This window comes from Wasmannia auropunctata, unplaced genomic scaffold, assembly GCF_000956235.1.
Source record: "Wasmannia auropunctata unplaced genomic scaffold, wasmannia.A_1.0 LD265352.1, whole genome shotgun sequence".
NCBI classification, from domain to species: domain Eukaryota; kingdom Metazoa; phylum Arthropoda; class Insecta; order Hymenoptera; family Formicidae; genus Wasmannia; species Wasmannia auropunctata.
In genome coordinates this window covers 1-666 of record NW_012097538.1, presented here as the reverse complement: position 1 = coordinate 666, position 666 = coordinate 1, and the positions used below count along the sequence as shown (strand labels likewise).

The following is a 666-nucleotide window of genomic DNA, read 5'->3' as shown; positions in this document are numbered from 1 at the left end:
CTATACGTAGAAGTTGTGAAGAAATGCCAGGAGATCGAGACACTGCTGAAGACGAGCACTCAAAAGTCCGTGACGCCGATAGAGGATTCTCTGAAGAAGTTGTGCAATCTGGAGATAGAGAGCTTTTGCCCGGAGAAAACCAAAATGGAGTCCATCACCTACTGCCTGCAGCCGCTCTTCACCGTTCAGGTGTTACTGAACCCCAGCACCGAGACTACCGTGTACGTCAATCAGCTGCTGATGGTGCAGAGATTAAAGAGCTATACGAACGTGCGGCTGTACTGCGAGATCATCCGCGCCGGTCTGATGTGCCTGCACAACGAAGCGCTGACGGTCAAGGAGTCGCAGTGGGGTGCCTTCATGTATCTGAAGATACCTCAGATATTGAAGGAGTTGCACATCGCTAATCTGAACGGTCGGTAAGACTGTGTATGTGTGTGTGTGTGTGTGTGTGTGTGTGTGTGTGAATGCCGAGGAAACTTCGGATGATTTTCACGTCTTTGCATCTCTTTGCAGGTGACGAGAAGTTCGAATATTCGCAAGATATCCTGGATGTGTTCGAATTGCTGCCTCAGTTCACGCCCTTGCTCGATAGAATAGACACCTCGACCTCGAACAATTTCGCGTGCAATTACGTGGAATGCTTGGTGAACGAATTGCAGAAGG

At 49.5% G+C, this 666-nt stretch overlaps 1 protein-coding gene across 1 annotated transcript; it reads left to right on the top strand.

Annotated features, from left to right (window-relative positions):
• Window positions 1–19: 19 nt before the first annotated feature.
• Window positions 20–658, top strand: LOC105462347 (mediator of RNA polymerase II transcription subunit 24-like; the record flags this gene model as incomplete). Its single annotated transcript, XM_011708872.1, has 2 exons — window positions 20–415; window positions 517–658. Coding segments are annotated over exons 1-2 (413 nt in total), but the record flags the coding sequence as incomplete, so codon positions are not given.
• Window positions 659–666: the final 8 nt, after the last annotated feature.